General features: G+C 41.8%; 1 protein-coding gene across 1 annotated transcript in view; it reads right to left on the reverse strand.

Moving 5' to 3' along the window:
- The window catches only part of ZDHHC2 (zDHHC palmitoyltransferase 2), a 62,368-nt gene that overhangs the window by 23,444 nt on the left and 23,232 nt on the right, over positions 1-15,692 (reverse strand). The window contains exons 3-4 of the mRNA XM_081084735.1: positions 14,513-14,607; positions 7,079-7,199 (exon numbers count right to left, since the gene is read on the reverse strand). Of these exons, the coding sequence (XP_080940861.1) occupies positions 7,079-7,199; positions 14,513-14,607 (216 nt within the window). The remainder of the gene's footprint in view (positions 1-7,078; positions 7,200-14,512; positions 14,608-15,692) is intronic.

Here is a 15,692-nt window from a genome sequence, read left to right on the forward strand (position 1 = left end):
GAAACCAATGATTTTCTGTACCCGCCAGGATAACCAAGAGAGGAGACAACCACATTTTAGAAATATTATGCAAACCTAATTTTAGAAATTTGTGAATAAACTCTCTTGATCGCTTACATTGAGAAAGGTCTCACACCTTCTGTGTTGAGCGTGGTACAAGCTTAGAAGTGAGAATTAGAAGAAGTACTCCCAATAAGAATTTCAATCCTTGTAACGGGAGACCTGATCCTCCCTTCTCCAATACAGGCAGCAAAGGCAGCTATGAATGACTGAGTAGGAGAGGCTATTTCAGTCCGCAGGCGTCTCACAGGAGGGAGGCAGCTACCAAAGTTACAGGAAAGCAGCTATTACGGGGGCAGTCCAGTAGGATCAGTAAAACCACACTTACAAATGTAAAATTTGGAAAAAATACTCGCCATAAGTAATTACCAAGGTTATGTCAAGCTAATGCTATAATCTCTGAAAAAGAAAACAGTTGCTATGAACTAAGAATAAGAGGTGCTTTTCTTAGACCACAAGGTCTAAATGGAGTTGTTTTCAGTGTTGAAATGAGTCCCTCGTTACCCCTCACACCTTTCCTTTTTCAGGAATTGCAGGGATCAACAGCGTGGCCTTGCTGCTCAGCCTGGGAGTGAAGACGCCCACGGGTGCCCTCCCCGTGACCCTCCAAGGTCTCCCTGGCTCCTGCCCAGTATGAAGGTGAAAGGCGGTGCTGTCCAGAGAAATATAACAAGAGCTGGGAGGAACAAGATGGCGGCGGTATAGGCAGACGCGTCCCAGGTCGTGTTCCGGAGCAAATGGAGTGAGCAGCTGAAACTAGTAACATCCACCCCGAATTGGCAAAATTGCTCAGCTGGTGAGACGGTTTGCAGCCGGGAAGAGCAGAACTCCCCTGGAAAGCAGATCCAAGCAACAGCAACCTCCTGAGCACAAACACCCTCTGCTGAGGAACAGCAGCTGTACGTGAAACCTCGCCCCACCAGCCAGAAGAGCCACCACAGCTGTGAACAGCACCCACCAGAGGAGCTGCTGCCAACTGAAGAGCAGCTGCTACCGCAACCGCGCGAAGAGCAACCACAGACCAAGGAGTCACTGCCACCAAGGGAGCAACCACTGAACGACTCAACGTCTAGATATGTCAGTGAGATCAAACATGGGTAGACAAAGAAACCCCCAAAGGAAAGAGAAGGAGGACTCTCCAGAAAAGCAGCTAAGTAATACAGAGGCATGCAACATGATAGAAAAAGAATTCAGAATAAGTGTTCTAGAGTGCATAAACCGGATGGAGGAAAAAATCGACCACCTCTGCAAGAAGCTAGAAGAAACAGATGAAAAAATCAACAACTTAAGTAAGACCCAAGAAGAAATGAAGAGTGATATAGCTGCAATGAAAAACTCCATTGAAAGTATCAACAGTAGACTAGGAGAAGCGGAGGACCGAATTAGTGAATTAGAAGACAAGGAAGCAAAACACACCCAAAATGTACTGCAATTGGAGAAAAAAATTAAAAGACAGGAGGAGAGCCTACGGGAGCTTTGGGACAACATGAAACAAAACAACATACGAATAATAGGGGTACCAGAACAACAGAAGGATGAACAAGGATTAGAAAACCTATTAGAAGAAATAATATCAGAAAACTTCCCTGAAGTGGTGAAGAAAAAAGTCACACAAGCCCAGAGAGTCCCAAACAAGGTGAACCCGAAAAGACCCACACCAAGACACATCATAATTACCATGGCAAACGTTCAGGACAAAGAGAGAATCTTACAGGCTGCAAGAGAGAGACGGAAAGTTACATACAAGGGATCTCCCATTAGATTGTCAAATGATTTCTCAACAGAAACACATCAGGCCAGAAAAGAATGGACAGAAATTTACAAAGTGATGCAAAGCAAAGGACTGAATCCAAGAATACTCTATCCAGCAAGGCTATCATTCAAACTTGAAGGGGAAATAAGAAGCTTCACAGACAAAAAAAGGCTAAGGGAGTTTATCACCACCAAGCCAGCAATGCAAGGAATGCTAAAGGGACTGGTATAAAAATAAGAAATAAAAATCTCAGAAAGAAAACAGCCACACAAAAACAGAAATGGCTACAAACAAGTACCTTTCAATAATAACTTTAAATGTAAACGGACTAAATGCTCCAAACAAAAGACGTCGAGTGGCTGAATGGATAAAAAAACATGACCCATACATCTGCTGTCTACAAGAAACCCACCTCATTAGAAGGGACTCACACAGACTGAAAGTGAAAGGATGGAAAAATATCTTTCAGGCAAATGGAAAGGAAAAGAAAGCTGGGGTAGCAATACTTATATCGGACAAAATAGACCTCAAAGTGAAGGCCATAACAAGAGATAAGGAAGGCCACTTCATAATACTAAAGGGATCAATACAACAAGAAGATATAACTCTGGTAAACATATATGCACCCAATGCAGGAGCACCCAAATTCATAAAAAAACTCCTGGAAGATATCAAAGGAGAGATCGACAACAATACAATCATAGTAGGGGACTTTAATACACCACTGACAACACTGGATAAGCCCTCTAGACAAACAATCAGCAAAGATACAGCAATCCTAAATGACTCACTAGATCAGATGGACTTAATAGACATCTTCAGAACACTTCACCCCAAAGCCAGGGAATATACATTCTACTCAAATGCTCATAAGACATATTCAAAAATAGACCATATATTGGGTCACAAGCAAAGTATCCACAAATTCAAGAAGACTGAAATCATAAAAAGCGTCTTCGCAGACCATGATGGCATAATATTAGAAATAAACTACAATAAAAACAACCCAAAATACTCAAACACCTGGAAGCTGAATAGCATGCTATTAAATATTGATTGGGTTACCAATGAAATCAAAGAAGAAATTCGAAACATCCTGGAAACTAATGACAATGAAAACACAACAATCCAAAACCAATGGGACACAATGAAAGCAGTCCTGAGAGGGAAGTTTATAGCTCTACAGGCCTATCTCAAAAAACAAGAAAAAATGGTAGTAAATCAGCTAACTCTACAACTCAAAGAATTAGAAAGAGAGCAACAAGAAAACCCCAGAGTGAGCAGAAGAAAGGAGATAATAAAGATTAGAGCAGAAATAAATGACATAGAGACCAAAAAAACAATACAGAAAATCAATGAAACCAAGAGCTGGTTCTTTGAAAGGATAAACAAGATTGACAAACCTCTAGCCAGACTCACCAAGAAGCAAAGAGGACCCAAATAAACAAAATCAGAAACGATAGAGGCGAAATAACAACAGACCCCACAGAAATACAAATGATTGTTAAAAAATACTATGGACAGCTCTACTCCAACAAACTAGACAACCTGGAGGAAATGGACAAATTCCTAGAAAAATACAACATTCCAAAACTCAATCAGGAAGAATCTAAAAATCTCAACAGGCCAATAACTATGGAAGAAATTGAAGCAGTCATCAAAAAGCTTCCAGCAAACAAAAGCCCAGGACCAGACAGCTTCACAGGGGAGTTTTACCAAACATTCAAGGAAGAACTAAAACCTATCCTCCTCAGACTACTACAAAAAATTCAAGAGGAAGGAACACTTCCAAGCTCATTCTATGAAGCCAGCATCACCCTAATACCAAAACCAGGTAAAGACAACACAATGAAAGAGAATTACAGGCCAATATCCCTCATGAACATAGATGCCAAAATCCGCAACAAAATCTTAGCAAATTGGATCCAGCAGTACATCAGAAAGATCATACACCATGACCAAGTAGGATTTATCCCAGGGATGCAAGGATGGTACAATATCCGCAAATCAATAAACGTGATACATCACATAAACAAATTGAAAGAAAAAAAACACATGGTCATATCAATTGATGCAGAAAAAGCATTTGACAAAATTCAACACCCATTTTTGATAAAAGCTCTCAGCAAGGTGGGAGTAGAAGGATCATACCTCAACATAATAAAAGCCATATATGACAGGCCCACAGCCAACATCATTCTCAATGGACAAAAACTAACACCATTTCCCCTAAGAACAGGAACAAGACAGGGATGCCCCCTCTCACCACTCCTGTTCAACATAGTACTGGAAGTGTTAGCCATTGCAATTCGGCAAGAAGAAGAAATAAAAGGCATCCAAATTGGAAAAGAGGAAGTAAAACTGTCCTTATTTGCAGACGACATGATATTATACATACAAAACCCTAGAGACTCCATCAAAAAGCTACTAGACTTAATACATGAATTTGGCAATGTAGCAGGATACAAAATTAACCCCAAGAAATCTGAGGCATTTCTATACACCAATAGTGAACTTTCAGAAAGAGAGATTATAAAAACAACCCCGTTTACCATCGCACCAAAAAAATTAAGCTACCTAGGAATAAACTTAACTAAAGAGGTAAAAGACCTCTACTCAGAAAACTACAGGACGTTGAAAAAAGATATAGAGGAAGACATAAACAGATGGAAGAACATACCGTGTTCATGGATTGGTAGAATCAACATCATTAAAATGTCCATACTACCCAAAGCAATCTATAAATTCAACGCACTTCCCATTAAAATACCAACGGCATACTTCAGAGATATAGAACGAACTCTCCAAAAATTCATCTGGAATAAAAAAAGACCCCGAATAGCTACAGCAATCCTGAAAAAGACCAAAGTAGGTGGGATCTCAATACCAGATATCAAGTTGTATTACAAAGCCACTGTTCTCAAAACTGCCTGGTACTGGCACAAGAATAGGCATATAGATCACTGGAATAAAATAGAGAGCCCAGAAATCGGCCCGAACCAATATGCTCAATTAATATTTGACAAAGGAGGCAAGAACATACAATGGAGCCAAGATAGTCTCTTCAATAAATGGTGTTGGGAAAATTGGACAGATATATGCAAGAAAATGAAACTAGACCACCAACTTACACCATACACAAAAATAAACTCAAAATGGATAAAGGACTTAAATGTACGACAGGAAACCATAAAAATTCTAGAAGAATTCAAAGGCAACAAAATCTCAGACATATGCCGAAGCAATTTCTTCACTGATACAGCTCCTAGGGCACTTGAAACTAAAGAGAAAATGAACAAATGGGACTACATCAAAATAAAAAGCTTCTGCACAGCAAAAGAAACCATCAACAAAACAACGAGAAAACCCACTGTGTGGGAAAACATATTTGCCAATGTCATATCTGATAAGGGCCTAATCTCCAAAATTTATAGGGAACTCATACAACTCAACAAAAGGAAGATAAACAATCCAATCAAAAAATGGGCAAAGGACCTAAATAGACACCTTTCAAAAGAGGACATTCAGAAAGCCAAGAGACATATGAAAACATGCTCAAAGTCACTAATCATCTGAGAGATGCAAATCAAAACAACAATGAGGTACCATCTCACACCTGTCAGACTGGCTATCATCAACAAATCAACAAACGACAAGTGCTGGAGAGGATGTGGAGAAAAAGGAACACTTGTGCACTGCTGGTGGGAATGCAGACTGGTGCAGCCACTATGGAAGACAGTATGGAGTTTCCTTAAAAAACTGAAAATGGAACTCCCATTTGACCCTGTGATCCCACTTCTAGGAATATATCCCAAGAAACCAGAAACACCAATCAGAAAGGATATATGCACCCCTATGTTCATAGCAGCACAATTCACCATAGCTAAGATCTGGAAACAGCCTAAGTGCCCATCAGCAGATGAATGGATTAGAAAACTGTGGTACATCTACACGATGGAATACTATGCTGCTCTAAAAAGGAAGGAACTCTTACCATTTGCAACGTCATGGATGGAACTGGAGAGCATTATGCTAAGTGAAATAAGCCAGTCAATGAAGGAAAAATACCACATGATCTCACTCATTCATGGATAATAGAGACCATTATAAACTTTTGAACAATAATAGATACAGAGGCAGAGCTGCCTCAAACAGATTGTCAAACTGCAGTGGGAAGGCCGGGGAGGGTTGGGGGGCAGGAGGTAGGGGCGTAAGAGATCAACTAAAGGACTTGTATGCATGCATATAAGCATAACCAGTGGACATAAGACATTGGGGGATAGGGGAGGCTAGGGGACTGTCTAGGGCGGGGGGATAAAATGGACACATATGTAATACCCTTTGTAATACTTTAAGCAATAAATTAAAAAAAAAAAAAGAAATATAACAAGAGCTACTTGTGCGCTTTTAAGCTCTCCAGGAGCTACCTTAAAAAAACTAAAGAGAAAGTCGTATCTTCTAGGTTTTTCCATACCAGCTCTTTGAAACCTGTAATGTATTTAACACTCACAGTTACACTGTCAGTGCTCTGTAGCCACAAGGGACTAGCAGACCGTCAATGGGCAGCACGGTCTAAAGTCCCAAAATCTCCAGGTGACGTCTGGTGGACAACGCTAGATCCTCCCTGGCTGGTGATTCTCTGTACTTTAGCGTACACAAGGAAAAACTTTCAAATCAAAGTGGGCGGTAACTCACTGGAAATCAAAACAACGTAAAAATAAGTTTTTTGTTTCGAGTCTTTTAATTAGATAGCTGTTAAATTATCTTAAAAATCTCACCCAAGTAAAAGAGATTTGTTATTTAAGTTGCATTTGTTAAAAAATTACCATAAATTTTAAAGATGAAAAACTGTACCAATATTTTACGTATGTTATTATATATTGTGTATAATTTCTGTTTTAAAGGTATGTAAGATTATATGTTATAGATCTTGATCCCTTAAATTAAATTAAATGACAACAGGACAATCTTAAATTCAACCTTTAACAACGACTACTACTACAAATCAAGATTTCAGCATGTCATGGAGTCACAGCACGTAGGCAGGATAGATGGACAGTCCATTGTGACCTGGTTGTGATCTCTGTGCCACAGTGGTACGCGTGTTCCCACTGTGGTTCATGGAACTGTGCAGTAAAGACTTCACAGCCATCCAAGACCTAGCACAATGTTTCTCAATGAGTGTCTGCCAGTTTCAAGGACATACATATGCTCTCCCACAGTCACCACAAGCTCCTGTGCGGAGCACTTATTATCGACCTCTACCTCCAGACATGGTCCTGGTGTAGATGGGAAGGTCCTTGGCTGCTCGCCGGAGAACTTCCTGATGGGCTTCTCCCCTCGGCTCTCTCTCCAGCAACTCTTTCTCTGCGTAAGAGAGGTGGAACTGGGGAACAGATTTAAATGTTAATCAGTATTTTCAAAGAAATGATAACATATATTGATCTACTAATCCAGAAGAAGGCATTTATAAAATGTTAATGGCATACAGTCTATAAATTCAGAAAGGTAATAGAGTTTGAGATCTGGGCAAGTCTATTAACCTTGCAGGTGATTAGTTTATGCATCTAGAAAGTAGAATAATAATCCTCCTATCTAATAAAAGAGAAACATGGTAATTGGCGTACGACCGCTACCCTTCCCATTGGCTAATCAGGGCAATATGCAAATTAACTGCCAGCCAAGATGGCGGCTGGCAGCCAGGCAGCTTGAAACTAACATGAGGCTTGCTTGCTTCAGTGACGGAGGACTCCAATGTTCCCCGCCTGACACTGCAGGCCTCTGAGCTGCAACTCTAAGCAACTATGTAACAAATATAGAAGCTAAACAAAACCCCAGAAACCTGCTTTAGTCTGCCAGGCTTCAGCCAGCAGGATCGCAACATTGTAAACAAAGGCCAGAAACCTACTTTCAGCAGCAGAGGCCTAAGAGCTGGAGCCAAGCCTCAAAGCTAAAGCTGAGCCAGAATAAAAAAAAAAGAAAAAGAAAAAAAAGGAGCGGTTGGGAGCTTCAGTCACGCCCAGCCTGAAAACAGCCCTCAGCCCCTCACCCAGACTGGCCAGGCACCCCAGTGGGGACCCCCACCCTGAAGGGTGTGTGACCAGCTACAAACAGCCATCATCCCCTCACCCAGGCTGGCCAGGCACCCCAGTGGGGACCCCAGGACACCCTTCAGGGCAAACCAGCCGGCACCCACCCATGCACCAGGCCTCTGCCCAATATAGTAAAAGGGTAATATGCCTCCCAGCACTGGGATCAGCGTGACAGGGGGCAGCGCCCAAACCCCTGATCGCCCTGCGGCTCTGTGTGTGACAGGGGGCGGGGCCACAACCTCCCTATCCACCCTGCTCTGTTCGTGACAGGGGAAGGCGCCCCAACCCCCTGATCAGCCCTGCTCTGTGCCTGATAGGGGGGAGCTCCCCAACCCCCTGACCGCCCTGCGGCTCTGTGTGTGACAGGGTGCGGCACCCCAACCCCCTGATCGGCCCTGCTCTGTACGTGACAGGGGGTGGGGCCGCAACCTCCCCATCGATCCTGCCTTGAGTGTGACAGGGGGCGGTGCCCCAACCTCCCAATCGGCGCTACCCTGAGCGTGACTGAGGGTGGCATCACAACCTCCCGATCGCCCTGCTCTGTGCATGACAGGGGGCGGCGCCCCAACTCCCCAAACGGCCCTGCTCTGAGCCCAACCAGGGGCTGCACCTAGGGATTGGGCCTGCATTCTGCCACCCGGGAGCAGGCCTAAGCCAGCAGGCCGTTATCTCCCGAGGGGTCCCATACTGTGAGAGGGCACAGGCTGGGCTGAGGGACCCCCCTCCCCCCCGAGTGCACAAATTTTTGTGCACCAGGCCTCTAGTCTATATATATAAAAGGCTAATATGCAAAGTGTCCCCTTGGGAGTTTGACTGGGAGACCAGGAGTTCGATCACTCGCTATGACATGTGCTGACCACCAGGGGTCCGGACAAAGAAGGCCCGATTGGCCCTGATTGCTGGCCAGGCCTAGGAACCCTACCCATGCACGAATTTCACACACCAGGCCTCTCGTAATAATAATAATACCCACTTCCTCAGAGATTTGTGAAACTCAAGAGGAACAGAATATATAAAAGTGCTTTATAAACTGTGGAGTTCTATCCAAATATTAGTTATATTAATAGATAAACAGCACAAGAAACAAATTTGGTTCAACAGATGAATTTTTCAATTGGATATCATTAGGAACAAAAATAGAAACAAATCTATCATGCATGTTTTCTAACCTAAGTTTTAAATTAGGAATAATTATTACACAAATTCTAATACTCAAGACAGACTAATTGTTAATTTTACTTCTTGTACTGCCAATTTGGCCCAACCAATTAAAAAATAATTATCTGAGAAAAATAAGTATTTCTTTGGGCTCCAATAAGATAATTAAAAAAAAACAAAAAACGGTTTTAAAAGTCTGCTTGAACATCTTCACTTTCTGGTACCATAAGATGCTCCTGGCTCACCTTGAATATTTCCTGTTCTAGTTCTAGGACCAGCTATTTCTCCAGGGAGCCCTCCTTCCTTCCACTGAAGAATGGTATTAGAAACCAAGATCAGGGCTCAAATGCAGTTTCACATCAAAGGAAAGTATAATTTTAAAAGGACATACCAATTAAAGAAAAAACTAGACTCTAAAAACAAATAAACAGCCCAGCCAGCGTGGCTCAGTGGTTGAGCCTCAACCTATGAACCAGGAGGTCACGGTTCGATTCCCAGTCAGGGCATACGCCCAGGTTGTGGGCTTGATCTCCAGTGTGGGGTGCGCAGAAGGCAGCTGATCAATCATTGATGCTTCTGTCTCTCTCTCCCTCTCTCTTCCTCTCTGAAATCAATAAAAATATATATTTAAAAATAAATTAACTAAATAGAAACAAAACTCTCAAGTGTATTTTCTTTTTGCTAGTTGTTTTTCACTTAGAACAAAAACAAACATATAATCTCACAAGTACCTACAATGTGCAAATTACAACAGTGAAGGTGGCAACAGTTTTCTTAATAACAACATGCAACACCAAGGGTCTGATAAAACTAGAAGCACTTTATGTAAATGTCTACAATCCTTTTAGGAAACAATCTGGCAAGTGACTTAAATTTCCTCCATCTAGTGATTCTACCTGAGAATTTATATTAAGGAAATGATTAAAAAATGGTTAATGGTCTATGTGCGGACATGTCACCAACATTATTTACAATATGATCAGTTGGGGTCAACCTGAAAATCTAAGTTAGGATGTGACTGAGTACATTTCAATGTTTCAGTGAGAATATTAGGCTGTAGTTAAAAATGAAAATGAGCCAATGATGGACTATGGTGTGAAAAAAAATTAACTAGAAAGAAATTAAGAATGTAAACTGAATTAGTGGAATGGGATGTTTTTTTCCTTTTATTTTCTAAATGTAATTTAGTATGGTTATATTACTTGTATATTGGGAAAACGTATTACAATGTTCAGAGCCTGTTGCTAAATCTTTACAATGGTGATAAATACTATCTATCTCACACAGTTAAATGAAACAAATAAGGTAAATATGTGTTTTGTGGAAAAATCATCTGACAAAGCCTGGTACAGCTGTAACTTCACTGTCGTCAATCCCATTGAAACTGCTATTTCTTCTGCATTTTGTATCACTCCATTTCCCCACTGTATTCATTCACTATTTCAAACCTTCTCTGCTCTTACAAACCTCAGTCAACCCAACTCTCTCATCATTCTTAGCCAATAACCTTCCACATAATTTGGGGGAGAAATCAGAAGTCATTTCAAGTTCCTGGCAAAGCTAGAAACAGAGCCTTACATCTGCACAGACACCTTCTCTACTTCCAATGACGTGATAAATATTTATCGAGTCCCTTTTATGGCTGAGACACTGCTTCCCTACTGGCGATGGATTAGTGAACAAAACAGATAAAGTGCATGCCTCTTAGAGCTTGTGTCCTAGGGGTGTTAGAAAAATGAATGTGGGATGTGTTACAGAATGTTACGCTGCGGAGAAAACCAGAGTGAAGTCCAGGTTATAGGGAACACCGGGGGTAGTAGGGTTTTGCTATTTCATACAGAGTGGTCATGGAAAGCCTCACAGATGAGGTACCACTTGGACAGAGACACAGAGAGAGAAGAAAGGGAGGGTCACAGAAGAGAGCAGTGCTCAGGTCAAGGAGAAGCAGCAGGTGTCGCGGCCCCTGAAGGGGGAACGCGCTCAGCACGTGGATGGATCAGCAGGAGGCCAGGTGGCACTCAGGAAGAGTGCGTCACTGTGTGCACACATGACCCAAGGACGCACTCGGGGGGGGGGGGGCCTGGGGTGGAGGAAAGGGGGGCTGGAGGGGACTGATGGGGGGAAAAGGGGACATATGTAATATTTTCAACAGTAAAGATTTAAAAATTAAAAATAATAATTAAAAAAACAAAACAGAAGAGTGGGTCAGATATGCAGTGTGGGCCCGGCCATGGGCAGCCTCCTGGGCTCCAGCAGGAAACTAGGTTTTCGCGCTGAGGGGCTCAGATGTCATAGGAAAGTCCTGAGAAGAAGAAGATGATAGGATCTGCCTTGTTTTTGAAAGAATGACTCTGGTTACTGCGTTGAAAACACACAGAAGCGGGCAAGTACGAAAGCAAGGAAACCTGTTGCCCGGGTACCGCAACACACGAGCGGGAGAGGCAGTGGCCGGGGCCGGAGGGAGGAAGTGAGGGGACACAGCTCACGCCGAGAGCCCCGAGGGCCCGGCTTACAGCACGCGCTGAGTGACTGCGTGTGGGTCTGGACAACTGGACGAAGGGAGCGGCCACCGCTGAGACAGGGAGACGTCAGCCATCGGCGGGTTAGGGGAGGGGGCGGGACCCGAAGTCTGTCTTCACAACTAGATGCCAAATAGGCAGCTGTCAACGAGCCTGGGGTTAGAAGAGAGGACCGGACTGATGATATTAACCTGAAAGCGATAGCAATGCATGAGACGGTAAAGCCATAACGTAGATAAGTAAGAGAGACCCCGAGGCTGAGCTCCGAGAAGACACAACGCCTTAGAGCAGCGGTTCTCAACCTGTGGGTCGTGACCATCGGAAAACACATATAGCATATCAGATATTTACATGACGATTCATAACAGCAGCAACATTACAGTTATGAAGTAGCAACGAAAATAATTTTATGGCTGGGGGTCACCACAACATGAGGAACTGTATTAAAGGGTCGCGGCATTAGGAAGGTTGAGAACCACTGCTAGAGGCTCACGAGATGATGAGGAACCACCGAAGTCGGCCAATAAGGAGGTGTCAGTACAAATAAAAACAGAATGATCTGGATGAGAAAGGAGATAAGAATAAACCAGAAAGAAAATAATGGCCCGGTGTACACAGGAAACTACGCGTAATGAAGAACTACTAGTGTATAAAGTGTGAAGTCAGAAATTTAGACAAGAGTCCCTGTTGTCCGACTCAGGCGACGGGCCTTCACCGTAAGGGGAGGCACGAGAAGATACAAGCAGGGGAGGGAAAGTACTCCATTTGCTTTTTGGATGGGTCGCTCCAGCTTCAGGATGGAGCATGAATGTTTGCAGGGTTCTGGGAAGGGAACGTTGGCAAAGCTGAAAACAGTGACATCATATAGAAGACTGCAGTGTCTCTGACAAAAGAGAGGATGGAGACTCTGAATTAAGTCAATGATTCAAAAAGAAAGAAGGGGTTGTAACTAAAAAAAATATATGGGGAGGTGAAAACATCAGCAGACTTTGGATGCTGGCAGGAGGGCGAGGAAGCCAGAAGATGGAGCACGGCTGCCAAGCTTCTGGCCTGAATGACGAGGTGGATGTCAGGGGCATTAAGCAGCCTAAGAAATGGATGAGTCACAGTTTGGGGAAGGAGAGGGTAGTGAATTCAGTTTTTGATGTGTTAGGTTTAAGGGGTCAGTGGAATGATCAAGAAGCTATGTTTGGCAGGGAGGTTGTGTCTGAAATTCACAGGAGAGGTCAGAAGTAAAAATACATTTGGAAATTTTTGACAGAGGTCATGGGTAAGGTTATAATCATCAGTACAGTGGATGAGATCACCTACAATGGACGTCCCAATTTCCCTTCAAACCTACAATTAAGGATGGGGGTAAGAGAGACAATAGGAAAGAGGTAACCATGGTAGGAGGAAAAAAGTAGGTAGTAGAAGGAAAAGGGGCTATATCTAACACATTCTATGCCAAGAATACCATTACTTCTTTGCAAGTACTGTGTTTTGTTTTTAATATCCTTTCCTAGGACATATAGTATATTTACTGGCTTTTTTTTTTCTTTTTTTTTTTTACTATAGCTGCTTTTCAAACAGGTCACTTTAGGAAACAATCTGTAGTGATGACCAGACTTTAACTTTTTAAAACCTTTTATGTTAAAAAAAAACACAACAAAACAAAAAACAAAAAAACAAAACAAAAAAAAACCACCTTTTTTGTTAATCCTCACCCAAGGATATCTTTCCATAGATTTTTAGGGAGAGCGGAAGAGAGAGGGAAAGACAAAGAGAAACATCAATGTGAGAGAAACACATCGATTGGTTGCCTCCTGCATGAGTCCCGACCAAGGCCTGGCCCAGGAGGAGCCTGCAACCAAGGTACGTGCCCTTGGCTGGAACTGAACCCAGGACCCTTTGGTCTGCAGGCCGACGCTCTATCCACTGACCCAAACTGGCCAGGGCCTTTTCCATTTTTTTTTTAAGTTAGCCTACTAAGACACTATTATTACTGGGAAAAAAGTTTATTTCTATTCAACGAACATGTACTGGACTAAGTGCCAAATATATAAAAATGAGTAAGACACAGCCCTTTATTCCAAGAGTATCTAACTAACCAAGATTAAAGACCCAGAAACAAACAGCCAGATGATCTTTGCGACATGCATATCAGATCATATTACTTTACTTAAAAGCTTCTGTGGATGAAATTGACCCCTAATATCCACTCTTTCCTTCTTCTAACATGGCTAACACGGCCATCAAGAATAAAGACTATACCCCAGTCTTCTGTGCAAACAGATTATGGCCATAGAACTAAGTTCTAAATGTAAGTGGAAACAGCATCAGCAACTTCCAAAAAGAGTCCTTAAAGGGAAGGACATATCCTTCTGCTCCTCTTTCCTACTTTTTCTGGCCTGTTGACTGGAATGTAGACATGACGGCTGGAACCAAGCAGCCATATTAGGCTAAGAGGTGACCTTGGGAATGGAGGCTACACATGTCAGAGCAACAACACAGAAGCAGCCTGGAGACCTGGCCGGTGTAGCCCAGCTATAGACTTTGAATATAGAGATTAGGTAAATAATTACTTTGTTGTTTGGTGGCTCACAGCCAACTAACACACCATTAATAGGGTAATTTTAATAGAAGCATGTCTACTTTCCTATCTATCTGTCTATCTATCTAATGTATTTTATCTATCCATCCATCCTGATATCTAACCCTAAAAGTAGAACACACGACAGATTTAACATTGGAAATATAATACTCATCCAGTGCAAAACTAATATTTACCAAGTGAAAATTCAAGTATTTACTAATAGATACATTAATATTAAAAAACTATCACACTCAATAAGTTTGCAATATTAATAAAAAGACATAAAATTAACTCTTCAGACATCAGAATTATTGATTTCCAACTTTAGGATAACTTTACTAATATTTTTACTTACTTCTTTTGAAGGGTTCATTGGCAATGTAAAGATGGTTTTCCAATACGACCAGACAAACATTGCAAAAAGGAGATGATAAGCAATCAGGCACACAACTAAAGTGAGAGAAACATAATTATTACTGTAATATGTGAGTTGGTATTCAAAACAATCTGCTTATTCTAAAACGCCAAAACTGCCAAATATAATAAGTTCATTTTATTTTGAATTTTTATTATTAATTTTTATAATTGTAAGTAAGTTCATTTATAGCATACTGGAATAGGCACAACTCAATGAATGAATTTTTATACCTAAAGCCAAGGGTTTTTAAAAAATCCCTAATAATGCATAATTAGATGTGACCATGATTAGTGCCCTCCCACCTGTAGGTAGGCCCGTCTATTGTCAAAAATGGCTCACAGCCATGTTTCCTAAACTGGTAAAGTGAGCACTTATGCCTGCAACTCTAAATCAGAAGCACAGCATTAAACAACTGTCAGAACGTTCAGGCTCTAAGATCTCTGCTTCATGGACAAAGAATCGCAAAAGCCGCTCCTATGCGAGAAGCTGTTTAATCGCTTGCTCAGCTCCAGTCAAATCCGGCGGCCCTCGCTGTGTTAATGACAACACATCTAAGCAGAGAACCATCTGGATAAAGAGTCGTGTCTTCCAGTGGAAGGTCAAGTGTCTTGTTTACCACACCGGACGACTGTTAGGAAAAGCATTCTGACACTTGTTTCAGGTAAAATATGTGAACACACTCTGTGTTGTGTTTTATTCTTGACGTGCTATGCAAATAGAAAATATTGGTTTTTGTATACAGTGATAATGATTAATTCTGGAATATACATACAGGGTGTCCCCCAGAATGTATACACACTTTAACAGCTGAGAGCTCAATTTTGACAATGAAATGTATTTTCATAAACACTGCCTTTATATTGATTCAAAGTGTGTGTATACATTTTTGGGACACCCTACAGATAACAATTCTGTAGATACAGTTGAATAAAATAGGCTAATTTAAAAGATAGCCTATTTGGTATTTTAAAACAGTAGCAATTTTTTTTAAAATATATTTTATTGATTTTTTACAGAGAGGAAGAGAGAGAGATAGAGAGTTAGAATCATCGATGAGAGAGAAACATCGATCAGCTGCCTCCTGCACATCTCCTACTGGGGATGTGCCTGCAACCCA

Source organism: Myotis nattereri (assembly GCF_964212035.1).
Source record: "Myotis nattereri genome assembly, chromosome: 2".
NCBI classification, from domain to species: Eukaryota; Metazoa; Chordata; class Mammalia; order Chiroptera; family Vespertilionidae; genus Myotis; species Myotis nattereri.